Consider the following 26,072-nt stretch of genomic DNA (forward strand, 5'->3'; position numbering starts at 1 on the left):
CTATATGAATTTCCTAGATGATGCATGCTGTGTTAAAATGTGGATCCTTAGCACGAGCAACCGAATGAGCGGGCCGGACCATTTGTAAAAGAGAAGGCAGTCCATGATGATCTGGTTTCGGGAACCTCCTAGCAGGTTCTTCAATGGGTTTTATTTTTTATTATGTTTTCTTCATTTATTTTTCTGGCTTTTCATTTTCATTTTTTGTTTTGTTTTTTCTTGGTTTTTTCTTTTAATTTTTTAAATGTTCAAAAATAAAAAAATGTTCTCATTAGTGAAAGAATGTTCCCATTTTAAAATGGTCCAATTTATAGAAAATACTAGATGACACCCCCGCGCGTTGCTGCGGGAAATTAGTGTACCAAGTTCTAAAACAAAATGAGGTATATTCCTGAAGGACAAATAAGATATGAGAAAGAATTAAAATTTACCACCAATGTTCGATGCTTGTGACTTTGTAAGCTTAGGCAAACTACATTTGCAAAATGATAAATCTATATTGTTTCAATCTCGCAAATTACAAAAAGCTTGTCAACCAAAGAGAAAATTGTAGTAAGACATTCATTCTTCTAAGTATCATCACAAAGTTCCAACAGGGCATCATTCTAAGGAACAACTGAGACGTGAATTGTAATAAGACATTCATTCCTCCAAGTATCTTTTTTTTGCGAATTCCAAGTATCATTCTTACAACTACCTCAGTTACAACATACATCATGGGCAAAAGCACAGGGAATAAAACTTGCAACCATCATTACATCAAGCATACATCTTCAGGAAGCCACTATCCTCATAGATAGTCTATCCCTTGCCTAGGCCGCAGCTGCTAGATCGCACATGAGAGAACCTGGACACTGGGAAAAGCCTTCTAGTAGATTTTTGTGCCATTACAAATCTTACTCTGTTCAAGTATTTCATATCACCAGGGGCCACGCCTCTGAAGCTCATAGATCAGCTAAGATTGCATTTGAGGACAATAGTTTAAATGCTACAAGGTTGAGTTGTAGCAATCCCGATCATTATAACAGGCAATGCCCCTATAGTTAGGTTATCACTCACATACATCTATAGGAAATTGTTATCACTGATGCATGACTATGAAATCAGATTAATCAAACTTTATATATTAATTGTACAAAGATAGATACAGATCCAAATCAAAACAGGATGCCAAGTTAAAAAAAAAATGGGATAACCAAATTCCATAGATAGAAATCTATTTAATATGCATAAATTGCTTAGATCTTAGGATATAAGTATATATAGAACAAACAACCAGAACAATAAAAAGAATAGGGACTGTTGAATCACCGGTCGTCCAATGGTGCAATGACGTGTGTAGCTTGCTATTGAGTCCGGCTCCATGGTCTCAATCGTTTTTGCTTCTTTTTTTGGCCTGTTCTGCCCCACCCGTCCACCAACTACTTTTTCGTACCCACCGCAAGGCTATTTTCTCTGGAGAGCAAACTTCCAACATAATTAGGTGAAATAGCCACCACTTCAACATCACCACCAAAGACTGAAAAACTGACTGGAACATGATCGAAGCATAGAAGTGTAGGATTGACATGTTCAACATCACTGAAAAAACTGGTGTTAGCGTGAAGTTGATACAGGATAGCTGATACAAAAGAGAGACGACTTAGTACATGATGTTACTGTGAAGAAGATATTATAAAAAATAATACTGAACATAAGACCCCAGTGCGTCAATATATTTAGCACTGGGGAAACAATCTTGAAATCACACGCTTCCTAGATGTATGCATCGGGAAACAATGGCAGACCAATAGTATATAGTGAATTATGATAGCTGCCCTACTTTATTTTTCATCGTACAACTTGTCCTTAAACATTCAAACGGAATCTGCACATAGGACAGGTAGCAATTCTAGAAGTATAAAACAACAGTTTTCTCAACAAAATCCGCTATTGTATAAATAATGAACCGCGACAGAACTGGTCGTGCAATCTATGAAATGCCAAAGATTATGAAGATAGCAGCAATATACCATACCTGTCAAGAAGAGACAGCGGATATATTGTTCTTACGACACGTAACTCGGAAGTCTTGAGATAAATATGATCATAAACTTATTGAATTGATTTTTTCCACAAAAAAGGCAAATAATAGTCTGCTATATGAACCAATGATGCTATCAATGTCTGCATCAAAGTTTCAAAAGACATGTTGGCAGTGAAGCATAAAGATTACCTTGATTTATTTCGAACGACAATTTGCTACCATTTTCATCAAAGACCTTGCCAAGATAGATTAAAAGGTCTGCACAAAGAAACATTAGATGGATCGGGGGGGGGGGGGGGGGGGGGGGGAGTTAATTGGCAAGCCACGGCAGCCCGAGATGTTGTGGTAGTTGCCCCACAAATAAAAGGTTAATCAGAACTTCTCCCAAGAATAAGAGTGGAACATATCTACATCAACAGCAGCAACATATATGTCCCATGTAGGAGACGGGAAACTGAGAAGGAGGAGGATTGCTTACCTACAAAAGGGGCAAAGGGGCCAAGATTATTAGGTATTGATTAGTTTCTTCCGTATTAGTTTAGCAGGATTCACTTCATAATAGATGGATAAATCAGAAATCACAGAAACAAAAATACCTAGAACACAAATCACTCAAAATCCCGTTACATGGAGCCATCCATATATAGATTGTCACAGAAACAAAAATACCTAGAACAGAAATCACGATTTTGGATCAAAGGCGCAGATACCAACCTGATGTTGGAGAAGATGGGAGAGGGGTCGCTCCACTGTTTGGTACTTTAGCCGGGGCAGGGGAAGTCATCTGAGATTCGGTGGCGTCGTCGCTTCTGGGTAGCGGGGCGGTGGTACAGGTCGTTCTTGAGGAGGCAGAGTCGTCGACAGTAGATGGCCGAGGTTGAGGCTGCAGGGTCGCGTCGCGGTCGAGATACGCGTGTTGCACCTCTCGGCGATGGATCTGACTGTCGCACCTGGATCAGTGGAGGGCAACGTGCTGCACTCCTCGACCTTGTCGGCTAGAGGCGGCGGCGATCCTGCACCGGATCTGGCAGGGACTACCGTGGCTTGCGTGAGGAGGATATTGGTTAACGCCGGAGCGGTGGTTTGCAGGACAAAGTTCGGTGGTGTGTGGGTAGAGGTTGATCGGATCGGATCGCCTGGTCTGCTAGGATGCATATGGAGGAGTAATAGAGACACGAAAAGATGGGACCGATGGGCTCCTCTTTGTAATGACCGATGGGTTTCTATACATTGACTGGTCGGTAATGGAGGACGAAAGAGGTCCGCTTTGGTTAATTATCAGAGTTAACCACACAATTCGTTAGAAATGCTGAGGTGGCAAGGCTGATGATGTGGATAGGCTGCATGTCAAGAGAAATAGAATAGTGGGGATGAACTATTTAGGTATTATAGATATGCGCTTTAAAAAATCACATTTTTTTAATTTTGTTCATATGTTAATAATTTCCTGTTTTCTTTGTGTTTTTAAAAATGTTCCCGTCTTCAAAAATATTTGGAACTTCAATTTGTTCACTAGTTTACAAAATGTTCGGAATTTCTAATTATGGTCATGTTTTTTTCCAAAAGTATTTGAAATTCAATTTTTGTTCATATTTTCCAAATAGTTTTTGTTTTTCCTAAAAAAATCAGAATTCTAATATGTTCTTATTTTTTAAAAATGTTATAAATTTCAAGGTTGGCTCATATTTCCAAAGAAAATGTAGTGTTTTTTAAAGAATGATCGGTATTTCGAAATTCGTAAACATGCTACAGTCCATGCTGCAGTCCGTTAATGGGCCGGCTCAGTCAGGTCACCCTGTCCGTATGTGTTCTTAATCCTTTTGTTACGGATTGCTTCTGGAATTTTTGTACTAGCATGTGATCTAGACATGTTATTTTTATCTTACATGACTACTTTGACTAGCATTGGCGTTCTTTCAACTATTCATGTTTGATATGTTAATCATGATTTATTTACCGCATTCTTGGATTAAAATTATTGGAAAATTTCTCACATGTTCAACAATCAAAAAACCTTATCATTGGCAATTTTCTCCAACTTTTTGCTGTAACCCTCAAACTTCATGTGCTCGAGGGTGTGAACTACAAGAAATGGCATGTGAGGAAGTTCTTTGGCTAACCACATGGACAATTTACTCATGAAGATGCGAAAGCTTTACAGGCTACTGATACCCTCTTCAAAGGTGTTGTTCTCAATGTTTTTGGCGACAAGATTGTTGATTCTATCATGACCATTATGGTTGTCAGTATGTCAAGACCGCTAGTGCCATCGAGCGGTGACATATTTATTCGGAGGAGGTGCGAGCGATGGATCGTGATGGTAAGACATGAAATTTGCCTAGGTTTTAGCCTCCGGGAGAAGGTAAGACCCTAATCCTACCTTTGGTGGTTGTATTGCCTCGAGCACTCACCGGCGATTGGGAGGATCGCCGAGGAGATCGGTTTCTTGGGTTACAAGCTCTCGGCCGGACGGCGGAAAGAAAGAAGATAGTGGTAGATGAGAACCCTAGCTATAGTATGATCCACAGAATGTGTTAGATCCCTGAGAAGGCCCCTGCCTCAGACATGGAGTATATGCTTCTGAGCTCAAATGCTCCTTTATGAACAGTAAAATTAAAAAAATACTAGTAAAAAATTCTGAATTTTTTTTGTGAAAAACTTTGACAAACGTTTTGCATGCTTGCAAAATTTCAGCATGAAATGACACAGTGGAAGTCGTGGGAAAAAACAAAATTGATGTTTCAAAAATGCTAGTTCTGAAAACATTTTGGAGCGTTTTTTTTTTGCCACGCCTTCCACGAAATGGCATACGTGGGAGTCGTGAAAAAAAACTGATGTTACAAAAATGCTCGTTTTGAAAATATTTTAGTACGCTGATTTTTTTTGCCACGCCTTCCAGGAATGTCATTTCGTATTGAAATTTTGCAAGCATACAAAACATCTGTTAAAGTTTTAAACAGAAAAAATTCATATTTTTTTGAATTATCTTACTATTTTTTTGATTTCATTGTTCATAAGGGAGCATTTGAGCTCGGGAGCAGAATAGTACTTTCGATCTATCTCGTCTTGCATACCTAGATAAGCTACAATTACATGGCTTGAGCCAGATTGTTGGTACATACTTCCTGTTAAAAATACGTGAATAAATTGTTGTAAAAATTACGAAAGAGACGATATTTGTTAACAAGGTTCCTGGGGCTATAGACGATCCTCCTCCCCATTTCTTAAATCAATATAGTACAGATTGACGACAAGCCCGCTAAGGCAAGCCCAACACCCCTGCCACTATTGTCCAGACCATCCCTTTGTTAATCTCGTGTTTGTGCTACCAACTTCGTCATAGTCTATTTTGGCTACCCGTGGTGCCTTTATATAATAAGCTCATATTACAAGTGTTCGACCAACACCTAAATCGCTTGTGTAGACTAACTGTAGCCCTATATACATATTCGACACAATTTTGACATTTCCAGAAAAATAACCTAGTCATGTACAGTACTACCAGTACCACTGAACCCAAAGATTCTGAGAAACTTATCACCACACTTCGATGTTCTGCTTCTACACATCTCTCTACATTTACAAGTTTTTTTTTTTGAAAAGGAGGAATACCCCCGGCCTCTGCATCTGGACGATGCATACGGCCACTTTATTGATTATTAACACAAGACCTTACAAAGTCGTACAACAGTAAGACCAAAGCCACCATCTTCGCAACATCTGTCGCTACTCCTATCTAACTGATGAAGGGGCGCTGATGGTCTGGGCCTAATACCAAACAGACCTCGCAGCCAAACCTAACATCTGAGACCTGAGGTCCCAACCAGGACTCCTTCCGGGTATGGGCGCCCACCAGTCCGGCGTGCTCGTCAACCAGGCCCCTTGCCGGGTATGAGGCCACCGCAGCCACGTACCATCAATCCATCTTCAGAGCTGAACTGTTGCATGAACCGTGCCAGGCCTCATTGCCATTGACGCCACCACGACGCCAGACAGCGCCACCATCCTGCACCCGTCCATCATCACACGCCCACCGGCGAGACCCCCGCTGCTCCATGCCGCTGAGACCCGCCGTTGTCGACGTGCAGATGCCACGCCGCTCCTCCTCTTGCCCCCTCCAGCCAACACTTGCTCCAAAACAATGCCCCGAGGAGGAAGAACGACATCGAAACGTCGTCATCGTCCGATCCGGTAGATCCAGATCAAGGGTTTCCCCTGGAGCCTTTCGATCAGGTTGATGTGACCTGCAACGACGATGCTTCAAGAAGGGAACGACGTCCTAGACACCGCCGTCGTCCGCCATGACCGCAGTCAGACGCGATTTTCACCGGAGGCCACGGCGTCCCGATCTCGCGGTTGGCTGGAACAGAGCCCTCCGCCGAACCGATGACGATGCCGCCGATCCGATCCCACCGCCGTGCGACGCCCCGATGGAGAACCCGATCTAGATCGAAGACGACCTCGACCGAAACCCTGCCACCTCCTCCTAGCCCAGTCGCCGCCGGACCCAGCCGTCCCCGCCTCCGGGAGACCAGCCGGACGAGGCGCCCCTTGTCCCCGATCTGGCGGCCCGCACCGCCGCCACGAGGGCCAGAGGAAGGAGGGAATGCCCCGCCGCCGCCCGCGCCGCGCGGGCTTGCCCGGCGGGCGCACTCCGGCGGCGGCGAGGGGGAGGCGACGCTGGGGAGGCGACGGCGGCGGCGGCCGATCGATCTCCCGAGGCGCGCGCGCGGAGCGCGCCGCGGGAGCGGGAGGTGCGGGGCTAATGACGACCAACACTACATTTACAAGTTACAGATGAAAGAATCACATATCTGTCGTGGCAAAAACCATCCCATTGGCTGGATACCTGAAGCCATTCAAATGCTGACAACACTATATATACAGCAGCTTGTATGAATAATGTCTAGCTGGAACTACTCGGATCAGTCTGCACGCTATGATCCGCAATGATGATATCGACAGGGTTCTTCGCCGTGATAACATTACTCGCAAGATACAATTGGAGCCGCTTGACGCTGTGGGCCATGACGATTCTGCAGGTGCTCCAGTCATCTGCTGCTATCTCAACACCCATGTAGGTCAGATGGTCTGAGGCGCTGAGGAACAACGCAAACACGCTCCTGCGAATGCAGACAGGGAGCAGCCCAACAGGTGTTAGGACTTCGGAACAGGAGACAGGGTGACTTAACCAAATTGATGCTACCGGATAGATGAATGGGCTCCCTCTCACCTGCAACAATCTGGATCTTCTCCGCTGCTGTCGCAAACTCGGAAGGTTGTGTTGCCATCAACATCATGTTCCCATACCTGAAATTTGAATGCACATTGGATGGTGATTCAAGGATGTATAACAGATTTATAGTAAGAGATCTTTCCAAAATCAATTCAGAGCAAGATGTTCATATAGATAGTCTGGTTAAAACAAAGACAATGCAATGGTAAACTACTGCATTTCACAATAGTAATGCTTGGTGACTAATGTTATGCATGGTAACTGGTGTTCAAGTGTATTGTATCGCACATCATGCGGATGTTTATATCACTTTAGGAGTACCAGGTGTCCCGCTGATTCTGTGCTCTGTCATCAGTGTCCAATTACAAAATATCTAGAGTGCATTTGGCTGAAAAGAACAACAAGCATATAATGTTGAGAGAGTTTTGACAATGATTAGTCATACGCTTCCTAGGTTTATGCAGGGGCATACCTCTCTAGGGAAGTGGTGGTATGTCAGGTGCGGGAGGAAGAAGAAATAAGGGGGCAAATGAGGCACAATATCATGTTCATGTGTCACTCGGATCGCAGTGGGCACATATTGTTCAAAGTAGGAGGCAAAAGCAGCATTGCCGATACGTGGTTGCCCGAAAGTCATGAGATGAACACTGTCACTTCCAAGGCTAATCTGTAAATGGGAGGAACATTTCAGAGATCATGAGTCGGCAAATACAGAAGTGTTTAATGTCGAAAGCTAGTATTTCCTTGTTCATCAAAATAAAAAGTGAGACTTATGCCAAGAACATAATCGTGGGGGGCACTTACAGCGAGATCAAGTGCACAGAAAGAAGCGATAGCTCCTCCCATCGAATGCCCTGTAACTATCACGCTAATATCGCCATACAATCTCCTTGCCTTGCGAACAGCATTTGTGATGGCTGGACGTAAAAGTGTATTATTGTAAGCAGAGTAAAATCCAGTGTGGACCTTTAACCAGAACATAAACCTCATCAGAAAATAAATAAAAGCATATCCTACTCTTGTAAAAAAACAGAGTATATATATCAAGTTCGTGCCAAAGACCTTCGCATCAGGCATGTTTGGATAGTTTAGGTCAACCTGCTTCCATACCAGGTCCTTAATCCAGTTCTGTACACTGAATGAGATTATTTAGAAGTGAACAGAGAGGGATATAACCTGAACAAATGACAGTAAAGCTATGCCAAATTATTCCAAAACCTGTTCTCTTGAGTTCCCCTGATTGCAACGATTACAGCATTGAGATTATGATCAACACCAATGAATGCCTGTCAAGTTATTTAATCGCAAGAATATTTTAGTCCCGTGGGGAAATAACTTTACCATGCAAGTTAAGGTAGTAGCAATGTACTAGCATACAGACCTGCAAACAGTTCTGGATATCGACAATTATACACCTAATCTCGAAGCCCTGTTTTGAAATGAGATACCCGGCGACATCGGCAGTGAGTTATTTGTAGTAGTTGAACTTAAAAGTAAACCAAACGACACAATTAGACAAGATAAGTAACAAGACGAGAAACGTGATGAGTCTTACTTTAGTCAAGTCATTACATCTTGAGCATGTCCATGTATATAGAGCTGTTAGGTCCGTCATATACACCTAGGAATGAGAAAATAATATGAGGATAAATTAATTTTGGCACAGACGCATGTTAGACAAAGTCATATACTCATGTAACGTTGCCGCAATTCTAGGATCGGGAGACCACGTCGGGCCCGAGTGCCACTTGTATAGGACGTGCAGTTCTCCCTCATATAATGATGTACTGTGATCTGTAAATCAATCAAGGAAATATCTTTCCAACTTGGTATCAGCTGCTTCCAGGTTCTCCTCATGGCCGGCACCGACTCCTCCCCGTCCGCCGCCGCCATGGACTCCGTCACCTCGCCGGGCTCCCTCTCCTCCACGGCGCCTTCCGCCTCCACTGCCTCGGCCTCTTCCTCCCCGCCGTTCGTCTTCGGCACGACGCCTTCCCTCTTCAGCAACACCGCCGCCCCCGTCGGCTCGCAGTTTGCGCCCCTTTTCTCCTCCGCCCCCACAGCGCCCCCGCCCCCTGCTCCTCGCCTCTCCATCTACAACGATCACATCTCCAACCACATCAAGTTTCTCCTCAACCCCGCGGATCACAACTACCACAAGTGGAAATCCTTCTTTCTCATGGTCCTTATTCGCCACGGCGTCAAATTCCTCATCGACCACCCTCCTCCTCCCAATGTTGATGCTGCCTACCTCGAGCTAGATGCCCACGTCGTCCTCTGGATCTACGCCACGCTCGCCGACTCCATGGTGGATCACGTCGTCGGCGCCACCAACACCTACGCGCTCTGGCACAAGATCAAGGACTTCTTCCTTGCCAACCGCGCTGCCCGGTTCATGATCCTCAACCGGCAGTATCGCAACCTCAAGCAGGGCGATCTTTCCGTGGCTGAGTACGCGCGGCGCATGAAGCTCCTCACCGACGGCCTCGCCGACATCGAGCATGCCGTCACCGAGGTGGATCTTCGCACTCAGTTTCTCCACGGCCTCGACAAGCGCCTCGACACCATCCGGGTCATTCTCGGCGACCAGGAGCTGCCGTTCGACACCGTCCTCTCTCGGGTCATCCTGGCCGAGGAATCCCAGGCGCAGCGCGCTGCTGAGGAGAGCGCCTCGGCGTTCGCGCTCTCTGGTGGCGATCGCGGCGGCGTCCACGGCGGCAGTTCCGAGGCCGGCGCTCGGGGCAGTGCTGACCGCGGCCAAGGCAGCGGCTCCTCCGATCGCGCCCAGGGCCCCCCGCATCCCCAACAGTAGCCCTCTGGACGTGGCCGCGGTGATCGATCTGCCGATGGTGACCGCGGCCGTGGGCGTGGCCGCGGACGTGGTCGCGGGCGTGGCGACTCCTCTGCTCGCGGCCAGCACTCTCAGCCGGCGTTCTCCCCCTTCACAGGCTACTTCGCTCCATATGGCATGGCCTTGCCGTCGCCGTGCTCCGGTTGGGTCCCTCCCAACGCCGCTGGTGTCTTGGGCCCTCGCCCGAACGCCCATGCTCAGGCGTACAACATGTACCGACGCCTCCCTACTACCCACCCACGCCGCCGTCGTGGGAGCATCTTGCCATGCTCAACACCGCCTACAGCAACTCCGGCTTCCCCAACCAACCTGCCCCCGAGTGGTTCTTGGACAGTGGCGCCTCTTCGCACGTGACCGGCAGCCAAGGTATCTTAACCTCGTCTAGTCATTCCTTAAAGCATGTTCCTTCAAGCATACTTGTTGGCACCTCCCCGTCACGGCCACTGGCTCCACCACACTCCACCCTCACAATTTTCGCCTCACGGACATTCTTGTTTCTCCACATGTAGTTACTAGCCTTATTTCCGTATGCAAATTTACAAAAGATAACTCATGTTCCGTTGAATTTTTTCCGTGTGGTTTTCTTGTGAAGGATCTTCGCACTCGACAAGTTCTCATGATCTCCGCTAGCATCGGCGACCTCTACCCCTTCATTGGAAATAAATCAGCACGGGCGTCCGCACTCCTCACCACCACCTCGGATTTGTGGCATCGTCGTCTCGGGCACCCCGGCGCTCACACCCTTTCTACTATTTCTCGTGATTTTCTTAGTGATTGTAATAAGGCACCCCATCTCCCATGTAGCGCTTGCCAATTAGGGCGCCAACCACGCCTCCCTTTCCTTCTTCACATAGCAAAACATTGCCCCCTTTGATTTAATTCATTGCGATTTGTGGACATCCCCGGTTGTAAGTTTTTCCGGCTTTCAATACTATCTTGTTATCTTGGATGATTACACACATTACTCTTGGACATTCCCCTTGCATCAAAAATCCGAGACCTCTACCGTCCTACAGCGTTTCTTCACCTTTGTTCACACTCAATTCCATGTGATCATTAAATGTATGCAATGTGACAATGGTGGCGAATTCATCAATAACTCTCTTCGCTCCTTTTTTTTCTTCGAACGGTATAGCCTATCGGTTTTCTTGCCCACACACTTCCCCTCAAAACGGCAAAGCAGAACGTTCATTCGCACCACCAATGATATTGTACGCACTCTCCTTCTCCAAGCTCACTTAACACCTCCCTTTTGGGTGGAAGCCCTTCATACCGCTACCTACCTTCTCAACAGGCGCCCCTCACGAGCCATCACACCATATACGCCATACTATCTCCTCCACGGCGTTTAACCCGAGTACTCTCATCTTCGTGTGTTCGGCTGCCTATGTTTCCCTAACCTCTATGCCACCATGGACAACAAACTCTCCCCTCGCTCCTCTCCTTGTGTTTTCCTTGGTTACCCCCTAGAACACAAAGGGTACAGGTGCTACGACCTCACGACTCGACGCGTTATCGTTTCCCGTCACGTCGTTTTCGACGAAACAATATTTCCATATCACCACCACACGCCGGACCACACCACCCCCACGTCCACATCTGATCGCCATGCAGATCCCCCCTCCGGCCGAATCTCTCGGATCCAGCGCCTTCCTCGTACGGGCCCCCACCCCCAGATTCGCCTCGTGCTCCACCCACCCCGCCTCTGACGATGCCGCGTGCCGCTCCCCCGCCGGCCACACCGATTCATCCGCACGATCCTCCTCGTTCCGCACGCCCGGTCCCGCTGGCCCCACCCGCTCGCCTGCCTCGCAGCCCACGCCCGATTCCCCTGTCACGCCAGATTCGCCTGCCTCGCCTGCCTCATCTGACTCCTCCTCGGATCCATCGCCAAATCCTCCTGCCAGCGGACCAGCCGACCCCACCGGATCCTCCTCGCTTTCCACTCCATCCACTCCGCCTGCGCCACCTCTCCCTCGCCATGCAGTGCCCATTCAGCCACCCCATAACGCACACAAGATGTCCACCAGGGCCAAAACTGGTTTTCTAATGCCAAAGCGCTTATTTCTTGCCGATGCCACGTCCCACACTATCTCTCCCATACCACCCACCTACAAATCAGCTCTTAAAGACCCCCATTGGCACCACGCTATGTTAGAAGAATATCATGCTTTAATGGATAACTTTACTTGGTCTTTGGTGCCTAAGCCTGCAGGTGTTAACATTGTCACGGGCAAGTGGATATTTCGTCACAAGTTCAACAACGACGGCTCCTTGGCACGTTACAAAGCTCGGTGGGTTGTTCGTGGGTTCACTCAACAAGAAGGTGTGGACTATGGTGAAACATTCAGTCCTGTGGTGAAGCCGGCTACCATTCGCGTGGTGCTCAGTCTTGCTACATCTCAGTCATGGCCAATCCACCAACTTGATGTCAAGAATGCATTCCTTCATGGCGATCTCAATGAGACAGTGTATTGCTCCCAACCAGCGGGCTTTGTGGATCCCTCCCGGCCCGACCATGTCTGTCTTCTTCGCAAGTCCTTATATGGCCTGAAGCAAGCTCCACGCACATGGTTTCTTCGGTTCCAAGCATTCCTCTTGTCATTGGGATTTCGGGCTTCCAAGAGTGATTCCTCTTTGTTCATCAAGCATCATGGCTCCTCCATTGCATATTTGTTAGTCTATGTGGATGACATCATTCTCACGGCTAACTCCCCCGCCGTTCTCTCCTCCGTCATCAACTCCCTCAAGTTGGAGTTCTCCATGATGGATCTTGGCCCTCTCCATCATTTCTTGGGCATCAATGTTACTACCAACACCTCAGGCCTTTTCCTATGCCAACGGCAATACACACTTGAGATCCTCGCGCGTGCCAAGATGCTAAACTGTAAGCCCGTCTCCACACCTATCGACACCAGCTCCAAGACCTCCTCCCAAGACGGCCAACTCCTCTCCAATTCCACGCACTATCGCAGCCTGGCCGGCGCCCTTCAATACCTTACTCTCACCTGGCATGACATCGCCTATGCCGTTCAACAAGTTTGCTCATTCATGCATGCCCCACGAGACACGCACATGCAACTTGTCAAACGGATCCTTCGGTACTTACAGGGCACCTCTCACTATGGTCTCCAGCTATATAAGTCCTCCTCCATGGATCTTATTGCTTACACTGATGCGGATTGGGCGGGTTGTCCGGATACACGTCGGTCTACTTCTGGCTTTTGTGTGTTCCTCGGCTCCAATCTTGTCTCTTGGTCCTCCAAGAGGCAGCCCACTATCTCTCGTTCAAGTGCCGAAGCGGAGTACCGGGGTGTGGCGAACTGTGTGGCCGAATCATGCTGGTTGCATCAACTCCTCCATGAGCTTCATCTCCCTCCCACCCGGGCCACCATTGTGTATTGTGACAACATCAGTGCCTCTTACCTTGCATGCAATCCGGTGCAACACCAACGCACAAAGCATATTGAGATCGATTTACACTTCGTCCGTGATCGCGTGGCTCTTGGCGAAGTTCGTGTTCTTCATGTTCCTTCGAGCTCTCAATTTGCTGATGTTTTCACTAAGGGGTTGTCGTCTCAAGTGTTTCAAGATTTCCGGTCCAGCCTGAACATCCTTCCCCGTGGAGTTCCGGCTGGGGGGGGGGGGTGTTAGACAAAGTCTTATGCACTCATGTAACGTTGCCGTAATTCTAGGATCAGGAGACCACGTCGGGCCCGAGTGCCACTTGTATAGGACGTGCAGTTCTCCCTCATATAATGATGTACTGTGATCTGTAAATCAATCAAGGAAATATCTTTCCAACTACGCACACACAAGGAATTCAAATAAAACGGAATTCCAATATTGAATTACAAATTTGTGATGCGTGAACGATAATGCAAGGGCCTAGAACGCATGGCAAAAGAGGATGAAGTCACACTTACAGCTGACGCATATTCCACAATAGTCTTCGCTAGGGTATAGTTAAAAACAAAAGTCCGGTTGTTGCTGTCGACACTGTGTCCTGTGAATGATAATTATGGCTTTTTTGTTGATATGGTTGATGATTATGCATGAAAACAACTAAAAATATTAATCACCGACAAAAAAATGCGCTATGAGATTTCTGGTAAAGAAATTTCTGGTAGACTGGAGCTTGCGCCCAAAAGGAAATGCTAATACAGTCACAAAAATGGTGCGGCGAACCGAGAGATACCTCTCCGTGCTCCGTGAGAGGCTACGGACAGCAGCAAGAGCGCCCCCACGGCCGCCGCCGCCGCCGCCGCGACCCACCGCCGGCTCCCCATTTAGAAGTACACGGCCACTGGGATGCGAAGAAATCGGGCGCGGAGAACCGATTCAGGACCTGTTCGCCCGCAACGAGACGTGGTTGAAAACTTGGGCGGAGGATGAAGAGGCGAGGTGGATCAAGCAAGAAAGGGATGAGGAAGGAAGGTGGGATGAGGCGGGGCGCCACGGCTCTGCTCGGGTCGCTGTCGTGTTGGTGCGTGTTTGGTTGGACTGTGTCACCGGAATCGGCCATGGAAAGTCAAGCAGGAGTTCTAGCAGACTCTGCCTTGGGTGTAGTAATGCCGGGTCGTTGCAGAGGATAGAGGTGGCGGGGTCTGGGTGTGACGTGCCGGCGCCACACTGGGTTGACGTGTCAACGTTACACAGAATTGTCACAGGTTGGGTTTTCTAGTGGCAGCGCCGTGCACGCGTGCTCTTTTCCATGCACGCCCATATTTTCTAGCGGCAGCGCCGTGCACGCGTGCCGTGCTTTTTTATTACTCCCTCCGTTCATTTTTTTTGAGGGACCCTCCGTTCACCTATAAAAGACGTTTCAGACAGCCCACATTGCACTGTTTTAGGTGATGTCTAAATTGTTTACAAGGTCTTATAAAAATGAACAGAGGAAGTATTTAACACATTGCAACCATGAATGTTCCATGCACGCCCGTATACTTACCCTATAAACGCACACCCGCAAACTCTATCTGTAAGAGCCCCTTCAAATCTTGGCTTCGACGGCGACGCTGATGGCGCTGTATAAAAATTCTCCAGATCCTATTCGAAGAGCCGATCGGTCCTATGTTTGAGGATGAATTTGAAATCAGTTTGTTCAAGTAAGGATGGTGTGGCGTCGGCGGCATCTTTGTGGTGGACATGTGTCCTGGGGCTCAGTCATTGCGACGGCGTCTGCTCTAGCGCCGGCGCGGAGCTTGGCTGCTTGGGAGGTAGTTCAGGAGCGGATGCAGATTGTGGTATGCATCGGCGGCATCTGAAAGATGGTAGATCATGTGCTGGGTTCGTGGTTCGTGGATGACAAGTATGGTTTCCTTCTCCAACGTCTTAGTCATGTGAGGTGTCAGATATGAAGTTCGATGAGGTATCTGGGGTGTTGCCTTGCTCTGATTCATTCAACGGTAATGGTTTTGTCTTTTGGCGAGCCACTTTGGATGTCCGCAAAGCTGCATATCAGTGATGTAGCCGCGTCGAGCTCAGGTGTGGACGTGATCCATCATTTTTTTTCCTTTAGTGGCTACTGTGGTGGTGTCAGAGGCAGGTGACGGAGTTGGCGTCAAACTCAGAAGATTTTTTCAGTCTTGTTTATAATTTTACTTCTTGTTCGGTGTTCCTTTGTACAAAAACTAGTGTTTTTCTATCTCTTCAATTTTGCCAGGTCAATATGTATGGGTTTGTACTATGATCTTTGTGATATAAATGAGACATGTACTACCATGCAAAAAAAACTTTGAGATATTGAGTCCACAAAGTCATCATAAACGCATCGTAGTCTGGGATAATGTCTCCTCCCACTAAGATGTTCCCGACTACGAAGGCGTCTATAGTGACTTCGTCAATCTTAAAATGATGTGCCAACTCAGTCTTTCGGAGGTATTTATAGGGGTAGGGTTTGCGTGTGTGTTCATAGAGATGAGTATATGTGCGTATGTATAAGCATCTCCGTCTATATTGTGTTAAAAATTATTTTTTCACTAAATAAACATCGTTGGAAAAAAAGGCTGGAATAAGTCTTATCTATACTAATATAAAACAATCCCAAAGGGACGGATTTAATTAATTTCATGTAACAGAGTCAACTTCCGAAAGTCCTCTTTCGCGAGTTCATGTAAACAGTAAAATCGGAAAAACTAAAAAGAGGATTTAAAATTCTACCGAACCAAGATGACACCATCCACTGAAACTTAACCACCTCGGGGACATACTCAGCCGCCTCTGCCTACGACGCGCAGTTCCTTGGCTTCTACTCTCGTTTCGACACAACCAAGGTCTGGTCTGCAAACGCTGAGCCCAAATGCAAGTTCTTTGCTTGGCTTGCTCTTCACGGAAGAATCCTCACTGCGGATATGCTGGCTGCGAGGGGTTGGCCTTATGATCCCAGATGCCTGCTCTGTCTCCAACAGCCTGAAACAGCAACCCATCTCTGCAAAGATTGCCCCATCACGGTCGCGGTCTGGAACCAGGTGAACACCTGGACTAACGAAGGCGTTCCTATCTCGGGCTTCCTCCCCGAGCCAAGAAATGTGTCTGACTGGTGGGACAAGACTCTCTTTTCACAGCCCAATCAAGTGCACAAGAGGCGCAGTGGAAGAATCATCTACACGATATGGTCCATTTGGAAGGAGCGTAATAGGCGGGTGTTCACGGGACTGAGGTTGACGCATCGCGAGGTGGCGGCTCTAGCCCTAGACGCAATCAATCAGCGCGACCTGGCGTTTGCTGGCACTTTGCCAGCCGCAGGTATTGGTTAACCTAGTTCTAGGTTTTGTTCTTCTTGTGGTTTCTGCGACGTTCCCTTTAAACGCTCGCCCCTCTATAAATTGCGTTTTTTCGCCATCTCTTCTATAAGAAAAGGCAGTGCTCCTGCCGGTTCCTCAAAAAAAAAAGATTTAAAATTCTGAAAGAAAAAACCGGTTACAAAGTTTCACGATTTTAACGAATGTCATGCCATGGTCAAACGTCTGAAGCACTCAAAAGTCATTGTTTGGAACAAAAATAATTCAGATTCTTTTCTTAATTTTTTTGGATTTTACTGTTTACACAAACTCATTTGATCTCAGAGCTAAGGACCATCGCCTTCGCCGCTATATCTTGTTGTGAGGTTATTTATAAGTAGGTGTATCTAACATTGTCGGAAGGCACATGAAAGTGTGTCTCCGACGAATCTCACAAAATTCAGTTGGCGTTTCTTTTCGGTTGATCTAGTGGGAGCCGGTCTTCATCCGTCTATGTTCATGTGTCCAATGGTTTGATCCTTTCGATCTATACTTCTATTCACTGATGTTTGCTGTTCTGATACGCTAGTCCTGTGTGACTTTACCACAACTGTTTACTACAATAAGATCTGCCCGACTCCATCGAGGAGGGGCCATGATTGAGGAGGGTCTATGGATTTGGATGTATCGACAGTTCATGAGTAGAGTTTTTTTAAATGCACTACGTACTGTGTTAAATAAATAAATAAATAATTACACTAGTTACCTATAAACATGTTAGAAAAAAAAACAACAAATACGTAAGCTGCGACCGGGATGGGCAGGCGAAGGCGCCCCGGTTCTGCCTCCGCGCCATGGAGGAGATCAGCTCGGCGCGGATCTCCAGCATCCCATCTTCGCAGGTGCTGTTTACCTTCCCCTCCTTCCCCCTCCCCCCTGGGCACTGGCGGCGTTCCGGCCTCCGGCACCCGTGGTCGCCCTCGAGATATTAGGGGCATTTCATCGCCATACTTTTAGGGTTCACATAGGCAGCCGGCACCTTCTGTACTCAAATTGGCAGTGGGGATTGATTCGAGAAGCAAATATCAGTGGTTTCTGGGGGATCGCTGCTGACTGCGGTAGTGTTTAATGGCCAATCGTGGCAGAAAATTCACGTTTCGTGGTGTTGGAATAAACCTAGATTTCATAATGTCACTGTGCGGATTCTGTTGTTAGTCCGTCTAATAATGTAAGACATTTTTTGACACTACACATTATGGGACGGAGGGAGTACAATCTTTTTAGGTTTACCATCCGTGACTAAACTTAGATAATATCATCATTAGGCGGCCAATTAGCAGCACAAACTTGCAGAGTCTTCAGTGTCTGCACTGAATTCGATACTTCTTGAGCGAGTCTCGACTGCTCAGTGGCATACTGAACAATGGAGACCATCATCCCATCAGACTTGGGCATTTTTAGTCTCGTATTGCAACATTGGGACCATGGACCACAAAACAGATTGAAAAGTATTCATAAGCATTCTTTCGTGCTATGCCAGGGACTACCGGACATCGCCTCCTGGGGGCACGGTCATAGATTTGGCCTTCTTGCCTCATTTATGTCACTGTCCACATGACGCAGACTTATTAATAGCAAGATTTGTTTGATTATCTGTGCAGTAACATCACACTATCTCCCTCTCTTCAACTGTGTTGTCCTAACCTAGATGCATAATCCTATATTTTCTTGTAAACATTGGACAACACAACCCCTCACTGCATCGGCACCAACTTTATGAAAATTTCCCTGTAACAGTATATGCCAAAACAGTGATATGAATTAACTGGTTACAGATAGAACCATTTGATTATGCATAATAATAAAAATTACCTGTTCCCACTGCAAACGAAAGTATTTTTCATTGTAAAATAAAGCACATACACCCACTATTTTTTATCTGAGGTTCAAATTACAAATATGAAATCTCTACAACTATATCAGCACCTTGTGTCTCTAAAGCCAAGATTGTTCTTTTTCTCCTCACACCTGCATTCTTGCTAAGAAATCTAAATCCACGTGTCCGTTATTGTACTGTAACGTACATTTCACTACAATTGCAAATGAATAATCTCCTACAACTCGCTTATGAAATGAGGAATCAAATGTGTTCAGAAGTTCTGCTACCATCTACGGTTGAAGCTAGTCAGTTACGACACATAAGCTCTTTTGCTCTTACCACAAGAGCGGAGATAGGTGTGTTGTACTCCATGAAACCTGCATCACCCAAGAAGAACTTGTAGTTCTCAGCGTGTGACAGTGTTTGTTCGACGACTGAGAGGGCTTCTGTCATCCTGAATTCGTTGAAACAGTCCGCATAGCGATAATTGGACTCCATCATGTAAATGACCTGCTCAAGTATAACCCTTCTGATCCCAGGACAATTAGCGCCAGGTTCCGTATTTGCATTCAACACATCGACGAGCCTTTTCACAAATCTTCGCTTAATCTGGCCGCCTTCTAGTTCTTGGGTAAAGTCTTCAGGAATGGTTTTACAAATTAGTGAACTAAGGCCAATGATGATCTCTAGTTCTGCCCCTTCCACGTCAATTATTTTCTCCAACACCTGTGATGATATGTATCATAATTAGTGACAATTCAATTTGTAGCTATACTACATAATCAGTGATAATAAACGGGCAGAAGTACAAAATTGCAGGGATCTACGAACAACTCACGCACAAGAACAAATACAAATGATAAATTTCGTTAGCCACCTCTAATACTGCACTTGTTGCTTGAATTAACAGGGCTCACCTCTCGCAAGATATGAGATAGCTCCTTCAGGTCCGGCTCTCTGAGCTCGTGTCGAGAGTGCAGGCACAGGTTACGTAACAGACTTGCTGCCACATATATGTACTTGCCATCATGGATCAAGATCATATGTTTCAATTTCTTAATGAAGTCTGGTTCCTGCAACACAATCAAGCAATTTTGGGCACTTTCTGTCGTCAACATTGCCAGTGCTTGCCCCGCGACCTTCCGTGACAAGTGATCAGCATTGGCGATCATGGGATTTTCTTCATTGAGAAATGTCTGCTTCAGCCTGGTGATGATCAGTTGAATGCGACCAATGTCCTGCCTTATGTTCCCATCAATGGCAATGTTCCTGAGGATTCCGGTCACCAACTTTCTCGATTCCTGGCTGCTTCTGTTGTCTTTCAAGATTTCTGAAAGGTTTCTCAATAGGAAGGGATGTTTTGATATCTTGTACCGAAGTGTTATGCCAATTTCCCCACCAATACCTGTGAGTCTTTGCAGCACCTTCAGTGATGACTTCAACATGACCTTTTGTTCTGCCTCGGTATCCACAGTGTTCATGGCATGTTTGAATCTCGTGAATCCTATGATTTTCGGGATGAGGTTAGCCGCATTGTTAATTTCCACACAGTTTTCCTGATCACACCAAGCAAGACTTTCAATTATCGACATGGCCAGTGCAGGGAGAAGATCATGGTCTGCCGACAGCTGCTCCTTGGGAATTGAACATAATTTTTTCATCCACTGCCAGCATCTGATTATGTAAGAGTTCTGTTTGTCGACGAAAGGTTGTTGGGTCGAGCATGTTTGTGTTTCTTCAAGTAGGTTATTGGTGTCTTGAAGTGGGTCTTGTCTTTGCGATTGGTTAACAGCTGCATCCCTTACTGTATGATGTTCTTGCTCCCGGTTATCTTCTCTATTCAGAAATTGATCTTGTCTTTCTTCTTGCTCATCATCTGTGTCCAGAAGTGGATTTCTTCTTCTCGGTCTGCTATCAGCATCAAGAAGTGCTGATACAAGCTGCATTGTACCGGGGAAGGTAACAACATGGAGGTCTTTTGCAAGTTCAGCGGTGACCTTCGCGGCATACAGTCTGATAGTTGTATCCTTTGGACTTGTCCAATTCAACATCCTGATTATTCTGGCCACCGTCTTGGTAGAAGTGGTGAGTTTTGAAAGTAGCTGTGCCTTGGTTGGCTCCCTTTGCAGAAAGCTGTGCATCATCCGAATACCATAGAGCTGATTCTTGGATGAATTGGAGTTTAGAGAATCCATGGCAAAGTTACTCAGGCTGATCTTCTTTGGAGCAAGCACACCTTCTTGCATGCGTTTCTCTAGGGCATATGCATAGTACAGATTTACGGAGTCCACTCCCCACTGACCTCTAAATCCACCACAGTGGACAAGGGACCTCCGCGGGATGAACGAAAAGAACTCGAGCATGCAAGCCACAGCATAAAGGATTCCTTGTCCAAGCACCATCCAATAGAAGATTTCAAGAGATGCTGCCAGGTTCTCTTGGTCATCCTTGTAGCTATGCTGTAAGCTCAAGCTTGCTAGGCAGATTCTTAACACTGCTGCTGGAACCTGGAAGTTGCCAAATGACACCACCACCAAGGCACACACTTGGACTATCATGATAAGGGACATGTTCATGAATGGATCTAAGTGTAGCATGTACACCTGCATCCCTAGCGCAGCAATCATGCACAAGTTTATAAAAACTCGGCGCCAAAGTTTTTGTTTTCTGCCAAGAATACTATCCGCTAGTTTGACGATTCTGGTGAACCGTAGCCTGCTTATTGTCACCAATAGCACTGGCACAAGTAGTGCTGTGAATACAATCCAACTGGTCAATGGGCCTATCCCTCCGTTGTACAGAGGTGGAGCCGTCAGTAGGATTGCAACCAAGGGGCTCCACAGTGACGTGGCACGGCGTAGCGGATTGCATATGTTCAGTTTCAGCCCAGACAGGAATCGGCCAGTTGCAAATATTATTACTATCGATAGAAGCATCATATCAGACAGATAATCTTTCTCCCAGAGGATCACGAAAACATCAAAAAAGCATAGTACTGCAACCAGTCCATTCCAGCCCACAGGTCTAAAAGCTCCCCTTGTGTTAAAGAACAGTTGGTAATCCATTCTGTTGTTGCGGGTGAACATCCTGAAGTATGCATATATGCATTCATTTTATTATATATCGGCATTATATAAATCACAAATTCTAGAGTGTAAGATCATAATGTTTAAGAAAGATAGACAATGCTTTCAGTAGGTCATAACAGCGCTGGGTTCTTAATTTGGACCGTTAAGCTTGCATGACAATTTTTGCAGCAGTGTTCTAATTAATTTCAACCAGTAGAAAAGTTACGGTACTATTATAGGGAAATATCTAGTGCATACCTCTATTTCGAGTGTATATTTCTGTATATAATTACTGACGTTATTTACGCCTTGGAGAAAGTCTAATATGTACATCCTCTGTTTCTAAACATAAGACGTTTTTGGCAGTTCAACGTCTTATATTTAGGAACAGAGGTAGTACATAGGTCCGAGTATATGTACCCCTTTGTGAGTTTGTATACTTTAAAAAAAAATCCCAAAGTGTTCATAGGATCTGGATAACTTTTCTTTTGTGTCTTTTTATTTCGGCCATAGAGGCATCTACAACAGGTTCCCCTACTCTCCTCCCCTATTTTTTTTTTTTGAGAAAAACTCCCCTCCCCCTAATATGTCTGGATCGTACTGCCCGTAGAAAACTGGGCCTCCAACGGGCTCCCATACTTGGACTAGACAAGTACGGACTGCCTACTATCTTCCCTACTCTGGTGGTGTCAAATGGAGGGGAGTAAGAGACGTTCGGACAATCTGCCACGTCGGCCTGACAACCTGACCTCACCCAGACCCCTCCCCACCCCACCCACCCTGGCTCCCATCACTCTTTGCCCTCATCCGGACCCTGATGCCGCAACCAAACCCACCTCGAACATCGCATGGGTCGTGCTAGGCCTTCGGATGCTCTATCTCATTGCCCTGCTTGTCCTCCTATCGCTAGGCCGTCCGCTCCACCTCCACAGAGTCTGTCCACTCTCCACTCAACACTCCATAGAGTCCGTCCTCGCCGCCGCTTCCCTTCCTCTTTTGTCGGTATTGTCCACCCGGAGGAGTCCCACATTGTTGTCGCTGCCCCCTACCCTTTGGACGACGAATCCGGGGCCCAACACCCTTGTCCGCCGCCCATGTACACCCCCGATTGTCGGTGTTCTGACTTTGGTAGTATCGCTGACTTTGGTAGTATCGCTGAGAGGGGTATGTGAGTGGAGGACCGAGAAGGTGGCATATGAGACAAGCGATTTATCCAGGTTCGGGCCCTCTATGGGGAGCTAATTCCCTACTCCTGCTTATGGTGGTTGTCTCTAGATGTCTCTAGAATGTCTTGGATCCTCCCGAGAGGGTCCTAACTCGCCTTATATACATGCTCGAGCTAGGTTTACATGGCTCGCGTCAGATTAAAGGTGGGTTTGTGCCATCGGGTCAAACAATGGTCGTGTGCCAATGGATCAATGTTGCCTTAGCTCCCAAGTGGACGCGGTATCCGGTTGGTGCCTAGGCTCGAGTGGCTGACTTTCCATGTGCAGGGACGACGTGACTGGCCCCTTCCTAGCTGGTGGTACCCTAGTTCTATATCCTCTTTATTGACTGATGTCGTCCATGCCGGACACCGCGCACACCATGTGTTCGGTGAAATGATCGAACATGGGGCATTTTTGTTGTTCAATTGCAAAGAAACACAATAGATTCTGGTCATGAGTACTTCTATAATTAATTCATCAAATCATCATCTTTGGATGATTATTCAGATGCTGAATTGGCGATGATGATGGGTATTCTTGAAGAAACGGAGAAGGAAAAGTAGCATATTTTGAACTTCAAGGGTTCAACGGCGTGACATTGAGTTTTTTTATTGTGGTGTGCAAGAGGCCATGTTGATCTCTGGTACAACCGGAAACCAGTGCGATGAGTACCTCTTGATGTCTCAGGCCACATGCCTAGAAGCAATGGTTACATTTATAACCGTGGTGGTGAGATGTCTGGAAAAGGAGCACTTCAGAGAACCAAATGACAAGGATATAACTCGGCTTTTCACACTTGGAGTCAGTGGCAGTGCCAACATTCAGACAATGGTTGTCTAAAAAAACACAGTTTTACTGCAATTTCTGTTCCATCTGTGTATTATACATAGGTAGTGAACCTTCTTGCAGAAATAATGGGTGTACATTTGTACACCCAAGACCTAACCTATCTAGTTCCGCCCGTCTCAAGATGATTTCCAAGTATGCTCGGATCGCTAGATTGCATATGCACTGGCAATGAAAGAATTGCCCCTATGCTCAGCTAGGGCAATACTAGTATCTTGTTGAGGACCTCATCATCATTATTGAAGCATTTGCATTAGAAGACATGTGGATTTGGCAATCTTTCTTTGCTATGCCACGGTCTCATAACCACAAAAACGTGCTCCATGGGCCACCATTGTTTACAAAGACTTTGTGAAGGCAAAGCTCCAAAATCCAACTATACCATCAATGGGTATGGCTATACCCTGTGGTACTACCTTGCCGTTGGCATCTATCCTCGGTATGCGACGTTTGTCCACACCATCTCCCGGTCAATAGGTAACAAAAAAAGCTTACTTTCCCAAAGGCAAGAAGGTGCTAGAAAACATATGAAGAGAGCATTAGGAGTGCTCTAAAACATTTTTTAATTGCTCGTGGACCTATTAAACAACGGATCTTAAGACATTGTATGAGATGATGACTTGTTGTGTGATCATACACAACATGATTGAGGACGAGGACGAAGGTGTATGTAATGTTGACTTCAACTACATGGGTAATCCTGTCAGCCTTGCACAACATGAAGCCACTGACTTTGAATTTTTCCTTGAAATGCACCGAAGGGTTCGTAGTTGAGAAATGCGCCGAATCAATTGAATTTAATTTAAACTATGCAAGATGAAATTTTGTAATTGAATTGCAATATTTATCTTCAAATTATTGTTGTATAGTAACATTATCTTCGGATTATTTCAACGGCAAGTGCCAATATTGAGTTTAAGAAAGAAAAAAGGAGGACACGACCAGTAGGGGAAAAGTGGAGGCCAACTGTTTTGGATACTTCATTGTACACGGACATGCCCGGGGAACCGGCCTTAGAGCATCTACAGTCATATAACCTAATCTGGCCCTCAAACATTGTGGACGTTCGTGGACACATCCGTGGACAGTGACCGGTCACCTCTTAAATTGTTATTTTCACAGTCATGTCCCTCACTTTTCCCCTGTACATTCAGTTACATGCATGTGATTGATGAACATAAAGTGAGAGAAAGAAGAGAAAGAATAAACAAAGAGCAAAGGTGGTGCATGGTCATAGGATCACTGACCGGACACGTCTGGGCACCCCTTATACTTATCTCATATATAAGGGCAATATGAGAAGTGTCGGACTGCCCGAACATTTAAGGAGGCCTTGAGGGGTTCGGTTGAATCATTTTTTTCCTCTCTTCTGTTCAGTCAGCGATTTTGCGTCCGGTCAATTTGAAAAATCATGCTGTAGATGCTCTAAGAGTAGGACGACTAACAACCGCCTTGGTCTTTTGTATTTCTTATATGTTCTGTATAAGCTGGCCTATCTCAGTATAAATTAGCGCTGTATGGTACCATAGATTTTTTCAGAAAATGTATACATGTACGAACCCGGAAAGAAGTTCATATTCTTCATGGATCTATATGTACTCACAAAACTGCTTTGTCATACCTTGCAGCTTCGAGGAATACAATCGCTGTCGCATACCAAAAATCGTCCTGCAAGCTGAGGTCTTTGGAGTAGCCGCCGAGCAGCACGACAGTTGCCCAGGTAAAGGCCAGCGTGCCCAAGGCGTTGCCAAGCCTCTCGATCAGCGCGACCAAGCGAACGAAGCGATTCAGCACCATCTCCGGCGGCGGCGGCGGGGCAGCAGACTTCCCTGCTCGTCCGGCGCCGTCATGAGCTGGCCGTATCCGGACGTGGTGCTCTCCCCAGCCGGCACCGTTGGCCATTGCCTGGACGAGCTTTTCAGGCCGGCTCGGGAGTGATGGATCGTAGCTCGACGACCTTCTCAGCGGCGAATGACCGTCTGTCTGATTATATATGCAAAACTAGATTACCTGTTGCGCGCCAAATGGCACAAGGTGCCATTTCAAATAATAACAAAGGCTTGGCAATTTGGTAATACTGACAGCCATTTTAATAATTAAACCCGTCGTGCCAAATGGCGCAAGGTCCTGTATCAAACCGGCTGTGTTTAAAACAGGGTTTGCCTTTGTCAGTGAAATTAGAAAGAATACCTATAGAAAACTAAGGGAAAACCACAGAGGGAAGCTTCCTAAACAG

The 26,072-nt window shown here is 46.4% G+C and overlaps 2 protein-coding genes and 1 long non-coding RNA gene across 9 annotated transcripts; all 3 read right to left on the reverse strand.

Moving 5' to 3' along the window:
• Positions 1-1,108: 1,108 nt before the first annotated feature.
• LOC123040838 (uncharacterized) lies at positions 1,109-3,115 on the reverse strand. The gene is made up of 2 exons (XR_006418288.1): positions 2,741-3,115; positions 1,109-2,504 (listed from the first exon to the last, which is right to left on the reverse strand). It is a non-coding gene; the product is annotated as an uncharacterized lncRNA (long non-coding RNA).
• Positions 3,116-6,818: 3,703 nt separating this feature from the next.
• Positions 6,819-14,682, reverse strand: LOC123043933 (lipase). Of its 7 annotated transcripts, none has more exons than XM_044466541.1 (10): positions 14,312-14,681; positions 14,040-14,119; positions 8,818-8,883; positions 8,644-8,691; positions 8,481-8,548; positions 8,325-8,397; positions 8,067-8,228; positions 7,735-7,929; positions 7,260-7,336; positions 6,819-7,149 (listed from the first exon to the last, which is right to left on the reverse strand). In XM_044466541.1, exons 1-10 carry the CDS (start codon positions 14,400-14,402, stop codon positions 6,933-6,935), a joined length of 1,077 nt encoding a protein of 358 aa, XP_044322476.1. In that variant the 5' UTR covers positions 14,403-14,681; the 3' UTR covers positions 6,819-6,932. The 7 variants fall into 7 exon arrangements, 3 of the variants coding, with proteins under 3 accessions (XP_044322476.1, XP_044322474.1, XP_044322477.1); XR_006419730.1 differs by adding an exon at positions 7,551-7,650 and having other exon boundaries at positions 6,989-7,149; positions 8,067-8,397; positions 14,312-14,682; XR_006419729.1 differs by adding an exon at positions 7,584-7,650 and having other exon boundaries at positions 7,000-7,149; positions 8,067-8,397; positions 14,312-14,682.
• A 3,741-nt stretch (positions 14,683-18,423) lies between these two features.
• Positions 18,424-25,637, reverse strand: LOC123043934 (uncharacterized). Its single transcript, XM_044466543.1, has 3 exons — positions 25,458-25,637; positions 19,632-21,801; positions 18,424-19,440 (listed from the first exon to the last, which is right to left on the reverse strand). The coding sequence occupies exons 1-3, from the start codon at positions 25,631-25,633 to the stop codon at positions 19,021-19,023; spliced, it is 2,766 nt and encodes a 921-aa protein (XP_044322478.1). The 5' UTR covers positions 25,634-25,637; the 3' UTR covers positions 18,424-19,020.
• Positions 25,638-26,072: the final 435 nt, after the last annotated feature.

The sequence above is a fragment of the Triticum aestivum genome, chromosome 2B (genome assembly GCF_018294505.1).
Source record: "Triticum aestivum cultivar Chinese Spring chromosome 2B, IWGSC CS RefSeq v2.1, whole genome shotgun sequence".
In the NCBI taxonomy this organism is placed as follows: domain Eukaryota; kingdom Viridiplantae; phylum Streptophyta; class Magnoliopsida; order Poales; family Poaceae; genus Triticum; species Triticum aestivum.

Excerpts from the sequence above, each read along its gene's own strand:
- LOC123043933 (XM_044466539.1), bottom strand. The coding sequence starts at position 14,402 with ATGGGGAGCCGGCGGTGGGTCGCGGCGGCGGCGGCGGCGGCCGTGGGG. Across the intron at positions 14,120-14,311 it reads CTCTCACGGAGCACGGAGAG|GACACAGTGTCGACAGCAAC; the intron begins GTATCTCTCGGT and ends TATCATTCACAG. Across the intron at positions 8,692-8,817 it reads GATGTAATGACTTGACTAAA|GGCTTCGAGATTAGGTGTAT; the intron begins GTAAGACTCATC and ends ATTTCAAAACAG.
- LOC123043934 (XM_044466543.1), bottom strand. The coding sequence starts at position 25,633 with ATGGTGCTGAATCGCTTCGTTCGCTTGGTCGCGCTGATCGAGAGGCTT. Across the intron at positions 21,802-25,457 it reads GTATTCCTCGAAGCTGCAAG|GATGTTCACCCGCAACAACA; the intron begins GTATGACAAAGC and ends TGCATACTTCAG. Across the intron at positions 19,441-19,631 it reads TATCTCATATCTTGCGAGAG|GTGTTGGAGAAAATAATTGA; the intron begins GTGAGCCCTGTT and ends ATATCATCACAG.